The 19,150-nt window shown below is 38.3% G+C and overlaps 1 protein-coding gene across 3 annotated transcripts in view; it reads left to right on the plus strand.

Moving 5' to 3' along the window:
* Positions 1-19,150, plus strand: part of afmid (arylformamidase) — a 142,814-nt gene that overhangs the window by 5,072 nt on the left and 118,592 nt on the right. The window contains exons 2-5 of one of the 3 annotated variants that reach the window (XM_028791821.2): positions 311-417; positions 13,474-13,633; positions 14,280-14,374; positions 16,939-17,029. In XM_028791821.2, coding sequence (XP_028647654.1) covers positions 14,345-14,374; positions 16,939-17,029 — 121 coding nt within the window. In that variant the 5' untranslated portion in view covers positions 311-417; positions 13,474-13,633; positions 14,280-14,344. Of the gene's footprint in view, positions 1-310; positions 418-13,473; positions 13,634-14,271; positions 14,375-16,938; positions 17,030-19,150 lie in introns of all 3 variants that reach the window. The other 2 variants (XM_028791818.2, XM_028791819.2) reach the window with 2 other exon arrangements.

Raw genomic sequence — 19,150 nt, forward strand, 5'->3', positions numbered from 1 at the left:
TTTAGGCTACCTGGTGGGTCGGGGTACAGTGAAGCCACAGTGCTCCAATGTAGATGCCATTTTGAAATGGCCCCGTCCATGAACCAAGCGGCAGGTCCAAGCCTTTCTTGGGTTGGCGGGGTACTACCGCTGGTTTGTGCCCTAGTTCTTTGAGAGAGCGGCGCTCTTGACTGATTTGACAAAGAAGAGGGCCCCAAACATTGTGGTATGGACTGACAAGACAGGCGCTGCATTTAGTGACTTGAAGCAGGCCCTTATGTCCGCACCTGTTTTGAAAGCACCTAACATTTCTCTACCTTTCATCCTCCAGACGGACACTTTGGACACAGGCCTGGGGGCCGTGCTGAGCCAAAGCGTCTACGGTGTGGAAAACCCCATCATTTTCCTGAGCCGGAACCTGTTGGACCGGGAGACCAGGTATGTGGCGGTGGAGAAAGAGGCTTTGGCAATTAAATGGGCGATTACTCAGCTGAGGTACTACCTGTTGGGCCAGGAATTCACCCTTGTCATGGACCATGCACCTTTACAGTGGATGGCCCCGCACAAGGAGTCGAATCCACTGGTCACCCAGTGGTTTCTTGACCTCCAGCCGGCTATACTTCCTTAGAAGGTTGGCGTCCTTCAACATCTGCAATCAGACGGTTGTGACGAGTGCCCTCTTCTACGCGGCGGTGTGCTGGGGAGGCAGCATTAAGAAAAAAGACGCCGCACGCCTGGACAAACTGGTGAGGAAGGCAGGCTCTATTGTTGGCATGGAGCTAGACAGTTTGACATCTGTGGCAGAGCGACGGGCGCTCAGCAGGCTCCTATCAATTATGGAAAATCCACTGCATCCACTAAACAGTGTCATCTCCAGACAGACGAGCAGCTTCAGCGACAGACTGCTGTCACTGTCCTGCTCCACTGACAGACTGAGGAGATCGTTCCTCCCCCAAACTATGCGATTCTTCAATTCCACCCGGGGGGGTAAACGTTAACATTATATAAAGTTATTGTCTGTTTTTTTACCTGCATTATTATCAATCTTTAATTTAATATTGTTTTTTTGTATCAGTAAGGTGCTGCTGGAGTAAGTGAATTTCCCCTTGGGATTAATAAAGTATCTATCTATCTATCTATCTATCTATCTATCTATCTATCTATCTATCTATCTATCTATCTATCTATCTATCTATCTATCTATCTATCTATCTATCTATAAGTTTTCGCTCATTCATCATCGGGGCTCTCTTCATGCCAACGCCGATGCTCTTTCTCAGGTTCACGATCTCTCGGTTAGGGTCACCCGACCCGACGGGTCTGGGCTGAGGGAGGGGGGGCCTTGTCACACACGTGCTCATGGGAGGCAGCTAAAGGGCTTGAGCAAGGGCAATTCCGAATCAGACCAGGATGTGGCAGAGTGCACTGACTCTTTCTCCCTTTCCTGCAGACCATTCACGGGAGATTCCAGGTTTGAGCCTATGTAAGAAGAGCTTGCCAGCTCCAGCCCCTGTGATGTCACGTCTCGAGCTTATGGTTGAAGACCCTTATGAGCCCGATCCCTTTGACCACGCTTCCTGTCTTCCCCTTTAAAATCCTCCACCTTTTCCCTAGTCACTCAGTTCTGTTCTGAACTCGGTTTTCTGCACATCAGTGCTGCGTAACATTTTTACGATTTTGCAGCCAGGATACCAATTATATGGGTGGCTGCCCCAAACCTTTCTATGACTTGTGGTCAAGTTTGTGGTGACAATATATATATATATATATATATATATATATATATATATATATATATATATATATATATATATATATATATATATAAACATTTGTTACGACTAAAACCCGAAGTTCAGTCAGTTCCCGAATTGGCCAGCTGTTTCGCATTTTGACCGCGAGGCGTGGCCAAAGTCCGAATTACTGGAAAAGACCAGTGTATATGCTACTTTGGCCGGCCATTTCGAGAAGTGGTGGGAACTCCATTGCTGAAATCTGATCTGCTGATGTAAGACTGTCCGCTCAAGGTGCGAAGATGCTTAAAAACTTTCAGATGCAGATTCAGATGTGAGTTTTCCATTCTGCATGAGAAACTGCTCAAGGTGGGTCTTGTTCAGAAAGCGGATGCCACTTTAGACGGCCTTCCCCTCTCCCAAACACTAACCTTAAGGTCAATAAAATAGGTCCCTGATGTTAAGTCACTATTTTAGGGCTAAAATGATAACAGAAATGTGAAACCTACTTATATACCTAATCTTAATTATTGTAAAACAACCATGTGGCGTCAGCTTTCTGAACAAGAGCCACCAAGGCTACACTCGATGCAATTAAACTACTAAGTGTGTAACAAATCGCTGCTTATGCCTTTTTTCTTCCAACTTTGGCCAATCGTCCTGTGCCATTTCACAAACTGGCTGGCCAAATCCCGAAATCGAGGAAAAGATTGGACATTGGCCGGTCAATTTACGGTGACATTGGCCATTTCCCGATTTGGCTGGCCACTTCCCGCTTTGGCCGCTTTCAGGTTACAGCAGAAATAAAAGTCACTGTAAAAAGGAATTTGGGAAATTACGGCAAGAAAAGTGGTAATTGGGAAAAGTATGGCTAGGCATTACTTTCAAAATTCAGAAACACAGGAAAAATATATATTGTTATTAGCAGATTAAGGAAAGGTCACTGTGGGTTAAATAGTAGTCTGAAATGAACAGGAAAATAATAAATGGGAACTGTAAAGAATGTTTAACCACAGAGCCTGGCTGAAAAGACAGTTAATATCTTTAGGTATCCACGACTACCATGTAAAAATTATTTTATAAATGTCTATTAAGAGGGAACATATACAGTATATAATACATTTGTAATTTTTTTAATGGTCAGGCCTGTTTAAAAGGATACTGTTGTCACAAAACGAGTCTGAGACAGAAAAAGGTTTGGGGCAGCCACCCGTATAATCTCAAAATCCTCAGCTGCAAAGTCGTTGAAAGCCAATGAATAACACTGATGTGCATACAATTGAGTCCAGGATAAGACTGAGGAATTAGGAAAGAGGGCAGGGTTTTAAAGGGGAAGACAGGAAGTGAGGTCATAAAGATCAGAGATGTGTTCATTCTCCATTGGACCGAGCCCGGACATGACATCAGAGGGGCCGGAGCCAGTCAGGTCTCCTTCCATTGGCTCGGTCCCGGAAATGATGTCACGAGAGCCAGGTGGAATCCCCCGGGAACGGTCTGCAGGCAAGAGAGAAAAAGAGTCAGTGCACTCTGCCACCTCCCGGCATGTATCAGAACTGCCATCCCTCAAGCCCTTTAGCTGCCTCCCATGCGCACGTGTGTGACACTGTATAAACATATTATGGTCTAGGCCCACTGCCAACAACTGTGGTGACATCAGGAAGATCAGAAAAACTTGCTACAATCTCAGAGTATGGGTTTGCATGATAAACATAGGACACTCAGCTAGGGTATTCTTTGTGAACAATGCATACCATCACCCTCTTGGTTCAAGAAGTGAGTAAGGGGTGGCTAGGACATTCTTCGTAAATGACAATTAAACAAATGTCAATATAAGGATAATCACATGGAATGTTAGCACCTTAACTCGGAGATCTAGATAAGAAGTGGAAGTTATGGTAAAGAGAAGAATCGATGCATTGTGTATACAGGAAGTAAGGGGGACAGGGCAAAGAGCAAGGGAGTTGGGAGACATTAAGGTTATTTATAGTGGTGATAGTAGCTAGTGGAATGGTGTTGGTGCGATACTGAACCCAGAATAGATGAGTGCAGTGGTTGACTGATGCTGGTGTAGATTATAATACATGGAGAAACGTTAAACATTGTCTCGGCTTACACCCCACAGACAGGGCTTGCACAAGAGGAGAAAGATAAACTTATTGAGGATATTGAGGCTCTGGTCAGAGCTGTACTGGCAACAGAACGAGTAATAATTGGGGCAGATATGAATGGTTACATTGGAACTAATGCTGATGGATATGAAGGTGGGTATGGTTACGGTGTAGAAATGAGGAGGGAAGTACTTTGTTTGGAAATGGCAATAAAAACATACATTTAATTTCAGTCTGTAACAGCCGGTGTAAATGTATGATACTTGTAAAGGTTAGCTTTTTTTTTTTTATTCAGTTTTATTCTCTCAGTCGCGTTCATGATCATGAAAAATGTATGTTTTTATTCTAAAATAGTAAGAATAAGAGCAGCTCACTTCTCAAAACAGACTCATCTGGGGTTGAACCCGTGAAGTTTTGATCACCAGTCAACAATTGATAACGTTTTGCCACCAAAGCGGTCATAGCAAATGTGTGTCAATGTTGCACCCTAATGCGGGATCTTTTTCTGCAGTTATATTCTTGAATAGTAGCGCACTTGTTCTGTTATATTTGAACCTTTTGTGAAAGTGTTTATTTGATATTTGGAATTCAGACTTAACACATTATACACTTCATGTCTACATTTTGTCAATTATTACTAAAACATGAAAAAAGTTTCTGTTTTAACAATGTGTTTATATAGATTGTTGTAGACATGGAACACACATGAAATGCATGTGTTCCAAATAACAATATACAGGGTAGTATTTATAAAAGGTGTCATTTTGCTTGACTTCTCACTCTATACAACTCCAAGCAACTGACACGCAGACAAACAGACTTGAGCTGAGAAAACTGTGTGGCGGTGGGGGATGTGATAGTAGGCTGCTTGCTGCTTATCGACACATTTACAGGACAAAAGATGCTGATGGAGAGGTGCAAAGCGATTTAAGGTGGGATGGATCTACGAGTTTTTTCGTAGGCTCAGGTAATTCTAGTGTTAAAGCTGCCATCTTGGGTGGCATGGTGGCACAGTGGGTAGCGCTGCTGCCTCGCAGTTGAGAGACCTGGGGACCTGGGTTCGCTTCCCGGGTCCTCCCTGCATGGAGTTTGCATGTTCTCCCCGTGTCTGCGTGGGTTTCCTCCGGGCGCTCCGGTTTCCTCCCACAGTCCAAAGACATGCAGGTTAGGTGGATTGGCGATTCTAAATTGGCTTGGTGTGTTTGTGTGTGTCCTGCAGTGGGTTGGCACCCTGCCCAGGATTGGTTCCTGCCTTGTGCCCTGTGTTGGCTGGGATTGGCTCCAGCAGACCCCCGTGACCCTGTGTTCGGATTCAGCGGGTTGGAAAATGGATGGATGGATGGGTGGATAAAGCTGCCATCTTTGCCACATGTAATCAGTTCTGTTTCCGACTCAGTCTGATGAAAATCTCTGTTACTAAAAAGCTTTTTGCAGCCAGGGATATTATACGGGTGGCTGCCCCAAACCTTTTTATGATGTCTAGACTCATGTATTATCACAAGGGATAAAACTGCTAGAAATTGTATTTAGGGTATATGAAAGAGTGATTGAAAGGTGAATCAGAGAGAAAGTGCAAATTCAATCAAATCAATTGGGTTTCATGCTGGGAAGAGGCACAATTGATGCCTTCTTCCTCCTACGACAGGTTCAAGAAAAGATATTAAAGGGTAATAATAGCAGATATTTGATTTTTCTGGATCTTGAGAAAACATTTGTATGAATGCCAAGAGAGGAGGTGTACTGGAGCTTGAGGAAGAATGGAATCACTGAGAAAGTCATATGGGTTATCAGGTCAATTGTAGCCCATTTAATTGCGAGGGCCTCTCTCTCTGCCAACATATACCTGGTTCCCCAATCTAGTAGTTTGTGGCTCAGGTACATTATGAGGTGTTCAACACCATCGATGCTTTGACTTAGCTTAGCTACAAGAACTGTGTCCAAAATGTCAGACTCTAAGATTAAAGTAACCTAAAATAACGTACGTAAATATTTTGCCTTGTCAACCCAAAATAGAATTTTTTGGGATGTATTTTTAGCCCTAAAGCAAGGTTACTGGGAGGCACGGTGGCGCAGTGGGTAGCGCTGATGCCTCACAGTTAGGGGAACTGGATTCGCTTCCCAGGTCCTACCTGCATGGAGTTTGCATGTTCTCCCCGTGTCTGCGTGGGTTTCCTCCGGGTACTCCGGTTTCCTCCCACAGTCCAAAGACATGCAGGTTAGGTGCATTGGCCATTCTAAATTGTCCCTAGTGTGTGCTTAGTGTGTGTGTGCGTGTGTGTGTGTGTGCGCGTGCCCTGCTGTGGGCTGGCACCCTGCCCAGGGTTTGTTTCCTGCCATGCACCCTGTGTTGGCTGGGATTGGCTCCAGCAGATCCCTGTGACCCTGTAGTTAGGATATAGTGGGTTGGATAATGGATGGATAGATGGATTAAGGTTACTATGGGTGAAGAAGGAGTGAGGCTGAGCCAAGTAGATATCAGGATTCCTTTCCTTTCTTCCAGATAGTTAACCAAACCATTCCTCTCCTCAATTTCATATGGGCCCTGCAAAATGGGCTAATAATTTGTAGTGGGAAGTGAGAATGAGGATCATGACACGGTCTCCAGGATGGATCTCATGGGGTGTTGTACCACGGTCATAGTATCAAGCCTAAATTGATTACACACATGCAGTGTTCTTTTTTAGAATAGGTCTAATTTTTTCTAATCTATTCTTCTCTTCCCAAACTTCCTTTATCCAATATACCTAGTGGTTGCTATCCATACAGTAGTTCAAATAGTGAGAAGCCCGTAGAGGCTTGTGGGACCTCCCAATAGGCAAACAGTAAGAGAGAGATTTAGTTCCTTCCATCCTTGCTGACCACCTTGCATAACATTTTCTTGAGTGTTTGATTAAACTACTCTACTAAACATAAGTTTGAGGATGATACTATGACTCGGACAGAGCTCTACACAAGAATTCCAATATGCTTTGACTGTTGGTTTTATGCACAAATGGCAAATAAAAGAACCTTGAACCTTGATACACTGAGGGTTTTAAATGTTTAATTTTAAATAATTTGGCAACCTCCCTGAATGTTTCTGCAGTAAACAGTGTCCCTTGATCCATTGGGACTTCCTTAAGGATGCTAACAGGCGTGAAGACCCCTACAAATTCCCGTAAAAAACTTTTGGAGTTTGCCACTCTCAGTTGGATGGCTTCAGGGTAACGTGTAGCATAATCTACCATTACTAAAATATATTTATGGTCTCTACCAGAGAGTTTAAGGGGTTTAAGTGAATGTCGATGAGCAGGATAGGAATGACAGGAACACAGTCCTTCTGAGGAATCTGTCTCAATCAGCATTCTAGACATGGAGCACAAAAACAATGGACCTCCTTGTTAATTCCTGGCCATTAGAACCAGAGCTTAAGTCTCCCCAATGTCTTTTCGGCACCGAAGTGGACACCTAAGAAGTGTGCATGACCCAGTTCCTAAACTGTCAGTTAATGGAACTAACAATAACAACCATACCTTACCTTCATGCTCTACTACACAATAAAGTAAATTGTTTTTAAATACAAAATTGGGCCACTGTGGCATGGGATAAATTTGTATGGTGCCCGCCAATAAGAAGTACCACATTCATGGCAAGCTTTAGGGAGTCATCATTCCACTGCTCCACTGCTTTTACATAAGGCTGAAGTCTGCCCAAATTGAAAATGTAGCGCTGAAAGGGGAATGGTGGTATGCCTCAAGATCAATGGTTACCGCTGACGTATGTCCATAGATACGTCAAAGCGCGATGCTGGAAGGTCATTCTTGTCCCAATGAGTTGCCTTGTGACCCTACTCAATTACTGATTGTGGCATGGAAAACAGCTTGAGATGTGTCCTCACCATCAGTTACCAGGCCCAGTGTATTAGAGCAGGTGGAAGGTGCTTTTCTGCCTTTATTTTGTGACCATATAGACAGACATGAGAACAGGTCTCAGTAATTAAGTTCCTTGGAATGTGGATGGATAAGAAACTAACCTGGATACATTATATTGATACAATAATTGGGAAATGTAAGGCTGTCCTTAATGTGCTTACATGCTTGGTGGAATATAATTGGGGAACCGATAGGATATCTATGGTCACCTTGTACAATGCATTAATTAGATCAGTAATAGATTTATGGTTGTGTTGCTTATGGATCTGTCACAGCATATTGTTTGAAAAAATCAGATAATACACAAGCTCATGCCATGCGTTTGTGTTGTGAGGCTATAAGGTCTTCCCCTATTGCTGCCCTGGAAGTGGAAATGGAACAAATGTTGTTGTCTTTAAGAAGAATACAAATGTCAATGAATTATTGGGTACATATTGATTATTATCAACAGAAGCGGCCTTAGGGAATTGTGGGGCCTAGGGCTGACCAACCCCACGCGGGGCCAGTTACATTAAACACTGTTTCCGGTATGTGTGGACTGTATATATTTAATAAAAATAATGTTAACCTACACCGGATTTTCTCATTACAGTATTCAGCTAAATGTTTGCAAGATAACATGCAGACTTTATCAAAATATAATGACATCATCTATTAAAAAAGTACAATTCATAATTCATGACAATAAAAAACACTGGGAAAATTAGAAAGGCCTCTTCTAGAAAAGTACCCAAATTGTAAGTATACTCTGAGTTTCGATACGCAGAATGTCAGTCATAACTCGCATTGATGTCATGTCACCCAGTTATCATTAATGATACATGTTTTTGTGCATTAATATTCAGACTATGGAATGTTTTCAAAGACGTACATATACATAATTTGACCTTGAAGAGGGATTTTAAAAGGGTTCCTCTTAGAAGCATCTCAAATTTATACATATACGGGAGAATATAACTTGACAAATCTGTTTGAACGGGACACGTAGACCTCAAAAGTGGGTCCCCCTTAGGCGTTGGGCCTGGAGTTGGTCGCCTTACTTGCCACTCCCAAACGCCACACTTGATTATCAAAATAACCACCCAACTAAGAATGTATGAACAGAATGCCGGGAACATCAAGAATGGAAGGTTTGCAGTTTTGGATGGATGGGAAATAAGCAGGCAGAGACCCAGTACCTAACTGGAATAAAATTTGCACCTAGCATTTCTTTATCTGTAATTCCACCTTGGTCATTTGTTTCACCTATGGTAGACTTGACTCTTTGGGAAAAACTGTTGATGTTTACACAGGGTATTGGTGAAGCGGTAATTGTAAATAAATACATGAGTCAACAATAATGTGACATTCTTCCAATATTTACAGATGGATCTAAAGATACAATTTCAAAACGTACAGGAATAGCAGTATATTTTCCAGAATTTCAAATTTCAATTACTTGTAGAAGAAGACTGAAGATAAATTATCAGTGTATGCCACTGAGATGGTGGCAGTTCTACTGGCATTACAATGGGTAGAAGATGTTCAGCCTAAGCCGTGTTGTTGTCTGTTCTGACTCATTTCCTGTACTGTGTAGTCTTAAGGTAGGCGTGTTTAATAACCATCAAGATACAAGTATAATGTTAGAAGTTAGACAGATAGTATTAAGGCTGCAGTATCTGGGAGGTATGTCTATTTTTTGTTGATACAGGCACATGTGGAGGGTAATGAAATAATTGACAGGCTGGCTAAACGGTCATTAAAGTTTAAAAATATTGATATTCAAATTACATTAAATAAGGAGAAATAAAGGGTGTTAATTAAAGATCATGTTCATGCACCCTAGCAGAAGTTAAGGGATACACAAATTAAGGGCAGACATTTAGATGGGATCCAGAAAACTGGTGAAACATTTTGGAAGGGAGGTGATCTAGAAGGGAAGAATTCATTTTAACCCCGATCAGAACTAGACTTGCTGGTTTAAATGCAAAGTTATTTAAAAAGGAAAAGCATGAATCAGGGAAATGCAGATGGTGTCAAATTCCAGAGACAGTTTTGCATTTATTATTAGAATGTAAATCTTATGAAAAGGAGAAAATGCAAACTATTGGAAGTAAAAAAGGCATACTTTGGTTGGATGTGGTCAATGATCATAAGGAATTATAAAAACATATTCAAATACTATTGAGTTGCATAAGGCAAATTAATTTATAATGGTTTTGGTGGTACAGTACTGTAATTTAATTCAGCAGGTTGCGCATGAGTATGTGTGTGCGTGTGTGTGCGCGCGTGTGTGTGCGTGTGTCTGTATGTGTGTGTGTGTGCGTGTGCCTGTGGATATTGGGTTTACTACCGTAACGCTTCTTCCCACTCCACTTCAGTAGGTGGCGGTAATGTACTTTTATAGTTGGTTTGCTTGCCTTCAATAAATAGAATAAGAAAAGCAGAAGAGAGAGAAAGATGAAGTTGTTCTTTTAGATTAAACAAGTGCAGCTTGCTGAAAGAGATAATACTAAACGGTAAGATGAGTGCATTCGCACATTATTGCGCTAAATGTATATTTTCTCCTATACTGAATTATTACAGCTTGTAGTAAACAGTTACCTGCAACACTGTACTTCAGAATAACATTTACAAATCCACGTAGGCGCTCTGCTTCATTTTCGTTTTCATGCAATTGTTTTGAGAAATGGGAGATCAAAAACTAATAATTTTCTGAAAATGTTCAGTTTTATCTTGATTTGTTTTAGTAAGCATAAAACTTTTATACTAAAAATAAAACTTTACACTAGAAATTCTGCATTAAAATTTGTAATATCTTCATTCAGAACGGCTCATTACAAAGACGGAAGACAAATCATTAAAATGTGTTAACGACTACTCCATTGAATTGGAGTATGCAATGGATATTTATAACAATGTGCACATGTAATTATCGAGTAAATAGAAAATAGAAATAACGGTGTCCCCGTTTGCTGTTTCCAAATGAAAACTGAAGTAATAAACCTAGCCAACAATTTTGTGAAAACATACTATTACTGAGGTAGTACAATTAAATGTTAACATTAAATGTTAATTGAATAAGTAGTGCAGTCATTTGCTACCCGTATACAAAGTGTAAAATATTTCAATAAACATTAAATAAACATTAATGTTGTTTTTGTAAAAATAAGTAAACCTTCCATTAATGAAAAGAAGGTCGTGCAGTTATTCAGATGAGTAGTGTACAAACAGACGAGTAACACACCTAAAGGCCATGAATAAATGCAAACAGTACACATTACATTCTTCTGTGAAGAGGCAATGATGTCTTTGTAAATTTAATTTTTATTCTTTGCAAGGAAGACTAGCATGCCAGTGTACTCTTGTGTGAAGTGTGCTCTTGTTGGGCTGCACATACAGAGTACATACTCTGAAGCACTGAAAAGTTATAGCGACTTACATTATATAATAAACATAATGAAATATTTTAAAATCGCACATAATAAAAATAAACTCACTACTGCAGAAAACCTCATGGCAACAATTTAAAAACCGAGGGATTGTTGGAGCCCTGATGCTAAAAGTGTTGTTCCTATATAAACGGCACAGAATTAAACTGGCCTGGAGGTAAAAATAATTGCAGACCCCTGTCTTAATGCTTTAAACTGACTTTTTATATCCTTCTATCTTTTCTCTACTGTTTTTAATAAAATCTTTATACAGTGGGAGGCGTCACTTGTTTTGTAGATTGTTCTGTATTTGAAATTTCGTCCAATTCCAGCATTCCCAACTCCTTGTCACACTCAGCCAGTTGCTGAATTTTAATTCCACTCTTACTGTAGCTGTGTTCTAACTTTCTGCAGCTTTTAGTGTGACGTGTGTTCAAATAATTCCACAATCCAAATATCGTAATTTTTAAACTTTTAGTAAAATTCAAAAGCAAAAGTTCACCCAAAAATAGAGAAAATTGATATTACAAAGAAAATAAAAGTTCTTGCTTATAAAAAGTTCTGTTTAAGGCTTACTTGTTTCATTTCTCTGTATGTTTGGTCATACAGTCATACTTTCAAATGTTCATATGTTCTTTAAAGGTTGTAAAAGAATCAGGAGATGACCAAAATGTAATTGGAACATTCAACATAGTCAGACAAGTGTATGCCAGTGCTCTATTTGTAAACTAATTTAACAGTCCATGCTTGTACAAGTGAGACTATTTCCTAACTGGCCTAATTAACACTTTGTTTTACAGGTATAGCTAAGCAAGGTCTATTTCATGTTTACTTAACGGGGGGTAAAAGATTATGCCATAATCTAAATAACCATGAGAAACTGATATTCTATTGAAATTAAACATACTTTCATGTGTATTTAACCTTAACATTAACTTTCTAAGATCAACTCTCACATTTTTGGCCCCTATTTTTTATGTAGGCACAAGGAAAATTATTATATTTCACTTTGAAAAGATCACAAATTATTTTTAAACCAGTAATGGTGCACGGCACAATAACGTGCAGTGAATACACTTGACTTGAGCGTTCCTAGTTTTCATCCGCTTTCTCTGTATGTTTAGCATTCATTTGCTCAGAGGTTGATGTGCTTGCTGCTTCTTGAGCAGCTCTTCTTTTCCCCACCCTAGCGGCCCACTTCTTCTCTTCTTTCGTCGGCATCTTTTCGTGTTGAAACTGATCAAGTCAGTGTTTGTGTTGGAATTACTCCTTCATTTTTCACTTAAGCTGGCACTGAAGTCTTCAATCTGTCTCAAGAATGATTTCAGATATGAAAAGATAGGGGAAGTAACGGCGAAGGTGGTAGGGATGAGAACGGCATGTGCCACACGGCTACCCTGCTGGCCTCTGCCGAGAGTTGATTACTACAATAAAATAAATTATAAATAAAAAGAGGAATAACCTTGGAGGTCAATCATCACCCGATTGTTATCCAGTAGCGAAGCACGGGTATTCAGCTAGTGTATTTATATTTACAACACTGTATTTATTCATTCAGATATATTCCAATTATATTTGGCTTTCAGAATTTTCAGTCTTTGGTAAAATCATCATAAATCTTAATCATGTAAAAATGTGAAATTGTATTACAGTAATGCATTTCTAATTTAACTGGTCTGCAACAAAATCCTCCTGGCCAAAAAAAAAATAGCACACTTTAATGATTTCGGTGTGCTGAATCAATTTCAGAAATTGGAATTTATCCACCGTAGACCATTTATGGTAGACATTGGATTCAATGATAAAGGTTGCTTTGAAGAAGAAAAGGGCTGATTTTTTTTTTTGTTTGTTTTATGACATAAGTATTTTTCATGCTCAGAGTATTATTTGAAATGTATTTTGAACTGTAAAATGACCCTCTTTGAGATGGAAGCAAACCAAAAATCAAGTATTTTCTATACATTTTTTGCTCACAATCAGCATTTCTTTTTCTGTCGTCTTAATCTTTTTAAATAGCTAGGAATGTATATTTAAAATGTTAGAAAGGTGCTTTTTTATTTTCCAGAAGAGAAAAAGTTGTTGTTTAAATGTTTTTTTACAGAAATATGCAATGTCATGATAATTCATCAAGCAAGTGGTAAAAGAATACACATTCTTCCTTTAGTTAAGAAAAAAAGCACATGCCACAATTTTCTTAGGAATACACAGACAGAAATCTATGAGGAACCAGTTAAGGAGCTTCTGTCTTTCTACCTAGAACTTGGGTGCAGCATATTTTTTTAATCCATTGCCTGTACTTTCATTTGTGTTTTTTTTCCCATGAACATGGAAGCATCCTCTGATGAACAAGGGGTTCCTCCAGGACATCATTCAAATGAAATAGTGAAAAGTGGAGTGAGTCTTTGTTAGCAGACATCTGATGGTCATTCCACTTTGAAACACCTTCAGAGGATTATAAGAGGAAAAGACTGCCAAATGATTACTTTCTGAAGGTAATAATTATATTTAAAACAATTATGTGTATATTTACATTTTTTCAAGTCTAAATAATTTAAAAAATATTTTTTCTCTAAAATGTTTTTTGTGCTTGTTTTTTTTTTAATTTAAACCTTTATTTCTCAAAAACTGAATGTGATAGAACTGTTTGTTCTGTTGGTATATTTGGATTCAGCATCCCCAAATCTGTAAAGAAAACCAATGATTTTTGGTGGCAGAAAAAAAAAAATGTGCAGACCAGTCAACATCTGTTAAGTAGTTGATCATAAAATGTTATGTTTTTATTGTTTTAAAAACCCAATAATGTTGTGGGTCTAATAATTATTGGCAAATGATAAGTGGAATTAATGCCTATTAAATGATCCTGAAGCTTTTTGATCCAATAAACATATATCACGTGTGTGTGTGTGTGTTAAAAATTATTATTGTGTTGGCTGTTGATTTTATTTTGTAGTAAAACTGACTTTTTATTGCAGAAGAACAGTTGTGTCAAAATAAAAATGATGAACACTGAACATAATTAAAAGTAGTAACATGCCTCTGCTAATATGTTACCACAGAGAGATGGGAAAGGAATGAACTTTAGCCTTTGTTTTGTTAGGTCATTGATTTATACAATAGTGACCTTTTTCAGTCCAACAGGTTCAAACTTCACCAGTTTTGCGGTATACAGAAGTTCTTTTAAACAGCAGCATTACTAAGGAGCCATGGGAAACTGGAAAGAAATGAGTAAAGAGGTATGTGCCTACAAATGGTTGATTACTTGCTTCAAACACTGAAGGCAGTATATTATGGATTTGTTTTCATTTGCAAAGGAAAAGCAATGCTTGCAAAGATACTTAAATATTAGTACATCTTGTACTTGTGTTGAAAGTTAAGGCAAGCTTGACAGTTTTAGTAGCTATTAAAAACTACTATTAGCTGATCATTTTTTAAATGGTGAATTTATAAATCTATAATTTATATCTGTTGTGTTCATTATAGTAATACAACTTGAAACAACTGCTGAAGTAATGTTTAAATAATATCAAAATAAATAATTAAATACATTTTGTTTAAATAGTATCACAGACATATGTTTAAAAATTAGTTTATCATTTTTCCTGAAATTACTTTAAAACTTACAGTACTATAAAAATCTTGGAATATTTTGGATCTTCCTTTTCCTGGGGCAACAACTTGATTATACCATGGATCCAGGATCCTGGATTCAAATCCCAATGTACACGTGGAGTCTTTACATTATTCATTGTCTGACTGGGCTTTCATTTGGGCACTTAAGGTTTTCTCCTACACCCACAGATGCATGGAAGTTAAGTTAAATAGCATCTTATTTGTCCCTGTGTGTATCTCTGTGTATGTTATCTAAATGTTGAATAGTAGTCCGTGTGGGCTATAAAGAGAGCTTTTTTTATACTTTTTAACACTCTGTGTCCATGCAGTTTAGAAGACCTCCAGCTTTGATGTTATCCCTCTACGTTCCAGTTTTTCACATTCTATTTTAAGAGCTTGAGTATTCTCATCAAACCATTAAACTATTAACTTTAATCAGTTTGTTTTAATGGGAGCTGCTGTCTCGAAAGGAGAGATTGCAAGCATGTACTGATACAGCATGTTGCTGCACCCACCGCATGAGGAACCATCTCAGGATCCCAAATTAGGACCCGAGCACAGCCGTGCAACGGGTGACACCTCAGCGCCACACTAGTTTGAATGGAATGGAACAGTGTAAGGTTTTTTACAGTGCCACCAACCCCTAAGTTTTCCCTGAAGTTGGAGGACCTGCTTGCAGGGCTGGATGCAGGTTAACGTCATACCCAGGATGAAGCAATTGCAGATTAAGGGCCTTGCTCAAGGGCCCAACAGAGTGGTATCACTTCTGGCATTTGCAGGATTTGAGCAACCTTGTGGCACAGATCCCTGTTCTCAGAGCCACCACTCCACCGCTATTGGAAACGTCTTATAAAAATCACATTATTTATAATGTTAGCGGATCTAAATTGTTTTCCACAATTATGCTTCGGTTTCTCAAGATATATAATATAGATGTCGCACTCTTCTTGTTTTAATCTGTAGATGTATTGGTAAAAGCAAAACCAAAATGAAACATAATTTTGTAGTGATCAGAAATAACTTCCTTTAATGAAGTGATACTTGCAAGTGAGATTCAAAATTTAAATAATAATTAGATCTAATGTGTGGTTGTGACTATGAGTTGGGCTATTGACCATTTGAAAAAAACCCTGCTGAGTGTAAAAGGTAAAATATTTGCTAAAAGTATCAGTTTCCACATAAATGTAAATATTAAAATCCCCTATCAACACTACATGATCATAATGTATAGTTAAATCAAATAAAAAGGGTGCAATATTTAGTCATTCAGTCAAAAATGAACACGACCTTTGTTTTCTGTACACTAGTACTATAATTGTGATGGAATCTGTTTTAATATTTAATATAAATTCCACAATGCCTACATTTTTAGAGGCACTTTGCAGTTCATCATGCAGAATTATTCTAAGGCCACCTCCTTGACAAGTATCTCTTGATATATGGAGGAATTTTATAACTGTTTGGTGATGCCTTATCTAAGTGGATAGTGTCAAGTTTACTAAGCCAAGTTTCAATGAGAAGATATAAATCCGATTTTGTACTTGATATCATATTGTTTACTAAAGCAGCTTTATTTCCAGGAGAACAAATGTTTAGTAAGCAGCATTTTAAACTGCAAATGTGTTTCTGTGCTGGTTTTATATTTTTTGTTTTAATTTGAATTAAGTTAGTAATACAAGTTCCCTTAGTGCAGGATCTGATTTTAACTCTAGGTGGTCTAAATATGCTCTTTATTCTTTAGTCATCAAATAATTTATTTTTTGCTTCAAGACTAAATTTATAAGATGCCCCACTACAGGGATTCCGGGTAGCTGCCCCAGGATAGTAACATGCAGAATAAACAAAAGCCTGCAATTTAAGATCACAAGGCCGTGGCCTGGATGGTGCTCTGATCAGTCAGCCAGGCAGTTTTCCTGCCATATTTTGGGATAAAACAAAAGGTAGCCTCCAGTTAGAATTAAGACCATCTCTCTTAAAAAAAATCCTAAATATCATCCCATTTATTCTTAATGGGTATGCTTTTATTTATTTACCTTGTTCCTCATGCTTCCAGGAAAGGCTTTCACATTTTATGTCCCTTATTTGGAGTAAGCAGGTTTGGGAATATATTAAGTATTTTATACTGTTTTGTTTACACACTGCACTAAGGTTTCTGGAAATAATGGTGCCTGTTGTGTGAAATTTACAGGAGCTGGAAAAACAGTATTCTCCCAGCCGATGGTCTCATAGGATGGATGAAGATGCTGTAATTGCTGCACATTTTGCTTTGCTGAAAGAAGGTACCACTGCTGTTCTTAACAGTACAAAAATCAACAAAGTAATAAACAGCAATAAATCTAATTAGCTTGTTATAGTGATTTACATTATGTAGATTTTGGCCTTAGGCAAGTGTTGGGAATAGAAAAAAAATGTTATATTAGGATTAGAAAACCATTGCTGTTTTTCTTTCTTTCTTATTCCATGTGATTGTTCTTAGTTCCCATTTAAAAGGAAGAATGTAATCATTACTAGACTTTATAAGGAACTGAAGACTAGGAGGTATATGATGAAAACCTGGAGTAGTTAAAACATATTAGCCTAAGCAAACCCAGTCTAAGATTATGTCTGAAAAAAGTATTTTACATCATGAAGAAATTAAGTGAAAATCAAAATTATAATCTGGTTAACTGCAAATATTAAAATTACACTTTTGGGACCCTAGGCAGGGTTTTGCACTTTATTTCGTATGTTGATGGTTTGGCATTTGCATGTTCCTGTCACAATGTAATAACATTTTCTTGTTAAAAAAATTCTACGTTTTTGGCTTGGTTTTCCTGGGGTGAATGTAATACTAAGGAGGTTAATTAATCCTGGGTACTTCACCAATTATAAGAAATGTCACACTGGGGGAAGTTTGATCTTTATGGCTAACATCAGGGCTCAATTGTTTAAAAGTAATCTGATTGGATCAGATCTTGAAAATGGATTGTTCAAAACTAAAAATGGATTCTGATATTGGAATAGATCACGTAATCAAATCTTTGTTGTAATCTAGATCAAACTCTTAAGTTTGCATTGTTCAGAACCTTTTAGTAGGATTGGAATAACTTTGATCCAAAAAGCAGTATTATTCTCCTGCGAATCGTAGGGTGGATTCAGGGTGAATTTCATAAACAAATATGTAATTTACATTAAATTTAAATTGTTCAAATAAACAACATTACAGAGCGCCACTTCAGAACTCCATTTAAATGCTCAATAACACATCTTGTTCTGCAATGAGCAGTGTTGAAGCATGCTTGCTCAGGTGTGTTTGGTGTAAGAAAAGGGGTCATCACCCATGGTAGGAGTAGTCTCTAGTCAATAGTCTGCTAATATTATGTCATCTGGTTGGTTGGTTTGGAGCTCTCTGTATAGAGAGCTTTCCCTCAGGATTCACACATCATGGACAGACCCAGGCCACTTCATGACACAGTTTGTGATCATGAGGTCAGCATCACCCACAAGTTGTATGTCCCACTCTTTCTGTCATGGGGTGCTTGTATATAAAGTGTTTATTTGATATTTGGACTTCAGTCTTCACACATTTCCATCAGTCTTCACTTCATTTCCACATTTTGTCATTAGTACTATAACATGCAAAAAGTTTCTGTTTTAGTTATGTGTTCAACATTTCTTGCCTCTCATTTCCTGTCATACTACATTTACCAGATCATTGTAGACACGGAACACACATGAAATACATGTGTTCCAAATAACGATATATTATTTACTCTATACAATTCCAGACCAACCTCACACCCAGATAAACAGACTTGAGCTGGGAGAACTTTTTGTCTGACTGTCGGTGGGGAATGGGACAGCAGGCTGCTTGCTACCATTGCTGATAGACACATTTGCAAAACAAAGACACTAATAAGGAGGTGCAAAGGAATTTAAGGTGGCCTACGATTATTACTTTTTTCGTAGACTTCAGGGATTCTAGTGTTAAACAATATAATAACAGTGAAAGTTATCTGCACAATATGTAATAAAGCATAACACACATTTAGTACTATGCTTAATATTCTGCATATTAAAACTAATTTCTCCTAAAGTTTTTTCTTTCCAGAAAAAAGTCTAGTGTAAAAAATAGTACGAATAATACATCTATTAATTGGACTGAATATAAAAACAGCATAATGAAAGCCTGTGTGGTGGTGCAAAGCTTAGTTTTTCTTAGCCAACGATATCAGCAGATTTTTTTTTGGAACGCAAGCATATCCACTTGGTTAGGTAGCAATTGTGACCTTTGGGCACTGACAATATCTTCTGAGGTCGAAAAAACACGTTCACTTAGAACAGAATTTGCAGGAGTTGAGAGATATGTCTTAGCCAGTGGGCAAATGAGTGAGTACTTTGGAGCATTTTCTGTTCACTAT

Source organism: Erpetoichthys calabaricus, chromosome 14 (assembly GCF_900747795.2).
Source record: "Erpetoichthys calabaricus chromosome 14, fErpCal1.3, whole genome shotgun sequence".
NCBI lineage: Eukaryota > Metazoa > Chordata > Cladistia > Polypteriformes > Polypteridae > Erpetoichthys > Erpetoichthys calabaricus.